This window comes from Octopus bimaculoides, chromosome 3 (genome assembly GCF_001194135.2).
Source record: "Octopus bimaculoides isolate UCB-OBI-ISO-001 chromosome 3, ASM119413v2, whole genome shotgun sequence".
NCBI lineage: Eukaryota > Metazoa > Mollusca > Cephalopoda > Octopoda > Octopodidae > Octopus > Octopus bimaculoides.
The window spans coordinates 146,579,322-146,581,407 of NC_068983.1; the positions used below are offsets into that span (position 1 = coordinate 146,579,322).

The 2,086-nt window shown below is 33.7% G+C and overlaps 1 protein-coding gene across 1 annotated transcript in view; it reads right to left on the reverse strand.

Moving 5' to 3' along the window:
* The window catches only part of LOC106882770 (universal stress protein Sll1388), a 30,866-nt gene extending 30,131 nt beyond the window's left edge, over window positions 1-735 (reverse strand). The window contains exon 1 of the mRNA XM_014933552.2: window positions 165-735. Within this exon, the coding sequence (XP_014789038.1) occupies window positions 165-270 (106 nt within the window). The 5' untranslated portion in view covers window positions 271-735. The remainder of the gene's footprint in view (window positions 1-164) is intronic.
* Between the last annotated feature and the right edge of the window lie 1,351 nt (window positions 736-2,086).

Below are 2,086 nucleotides of genomic sequence, written 5' to 3' on the forward strand. Positions count from 1 at the left end.
ATGTATGTATGTATGTATGTATGTATTTATACACACACACACACACACACTAACACATGTATAAATATATATTCAATATAAGCATTACAACGAGAAAAATAACCCAAGAAAATCAAAATAAGATTGATAAAAATCGATTAACAAAGCGAGTAATTTCATCTTACATTGGAATGCACTTTCAGCTACATCCCTCTCGTCAATGGCAATAGCTATGACGCGACTATCTTTCTGGTCCGATTCCATGGCTGCTGATTCTGGTGCTGCGGCCATTTTCTTTCGTGTGAAGCAATGCAATTTCAGAAAGCTAAGAATTGGAATTGATTTTGATTTGGTCCTTATTTCTTGTTGCTGTTCTTGTAGTTGTGTCTTGTTAAATAAATATCCTAATTAAAAATCATACCTTTCCATCTCTTTCTTTCTATATTTGCAAAGTATATTTTAGGTTCCGTTTGGAATCAATCATCTCAAAGCTGTCAAACGTAGATGGAGAGAAGGTGTAATATTCTTCGATTCTACAACTACTATGCTACCAATGCTGGTCTCTCTCTCTCTAAAATGTTTAAGTATTTCAATAATATTGACAACTACCACCGCTCCTTCAGTTGATTCCATATTTTCCTCTTTTATTACTTTCAATCACCGTGTTTATAATATAGGTCTTTCTGTATCATCTTCATCGCTAACGATACAATGATATGACTTGAATTAGTTTCGTGAATTTCACCCCCACTCCTCCCACCAACCAATAAATCATCAAAAACTCGCATCTGAGGTTTAAAACACCTATATCCACGCGCGCGCACACACACACACATACGCACGCGTCAGAGAATTCGCAAGGGAGAAGGGTTCTGTATCAAATCTGGATAAACTTAAGAGTACATTAAAATGACAGAAAACGACCATGCTGGAGTTACATTTGTCAATTCAACGGATTTGATCTGAGAACTGACGTCGCGGTTACAATTGCATCGTGATAAAATCACATTTATTTAAAAAAAACACAAGTACTGCTATATTAACTTTTATTTGGTATGATCGGCAGAGCACCAGACTATTTGCACTTCTTAAACTTTTTTTTTTTACTTTCTGAGTTTAAATTTTGTTGAGGTAGAGTTTGCTTTTCATTCTTCCGTGCTCGATGAATTAGAAGTGTTACGTACCTGTTTTATCGATAATCAATTGCGTTATCCCCGAGTTTTCAGGCATTGTACCACTGGTAAAATCAGTGGTTTGTAATAATAATTCTTTCTTTCTTTTTATTTTATTGTTTTAGACACTGGGCCAGAAATTTGATTGAAGAGGTTCGCCATTCGACTAACTCCGGCACTTGACTGATACTTTATCTTATCGATTCTGGAGAGATCAAAGACTAAGTTAACTTCTGCGGCATTTGGACTCGGAGTATTTATATGTATTCATATACGTCTGACAAATTTAACCCCTCTTTAATGACACTTGATTTGCTATTGAATTGTGAATCCTAATCATACAAGCTATATATATATACAAGCTATATATATATACAAGCTATATATATATACAAGCTATATATATACAAGCTATATATATACAAGCTATATATATACAAGCTATATATATATATTTGCATTGTCTTCTTTAAGCCATTTCAGAGTGAAAGTAATCAAACTAAATGTGTTGTAAAAGTGCTCCAGCATGACCGCAGCCGCATGACCGAAATGAATAAAAGAATACTTATTTGTGTAATAAAATTACAGATATTATCATTTGATCAATTGCAAAGAGACATATGTCGTCAGCTTCAGTAGATGTCGTGGGACCGAAAGACACATAAGGGAATAACTATTTTATAGTTAAGCAGCTCTGTAACACTTTCCCCTTTTAATAAATGGCAACGAACAGTGTGTGTATATTAAAACACGTATCATATATTAAGTTGTATTAGTTATCGAGTAGATTGAACTTTTAAATATATATTTGTAACGATTTGTGTGCGCCAAATGAATGATAGGAGAAAAGTAACTGATATAACCATTATTGAATTTGTATTTATCATCGTTACAATATAAGAAGCAACTTCTTCGAGTTGTGTTGTTGTACCCAG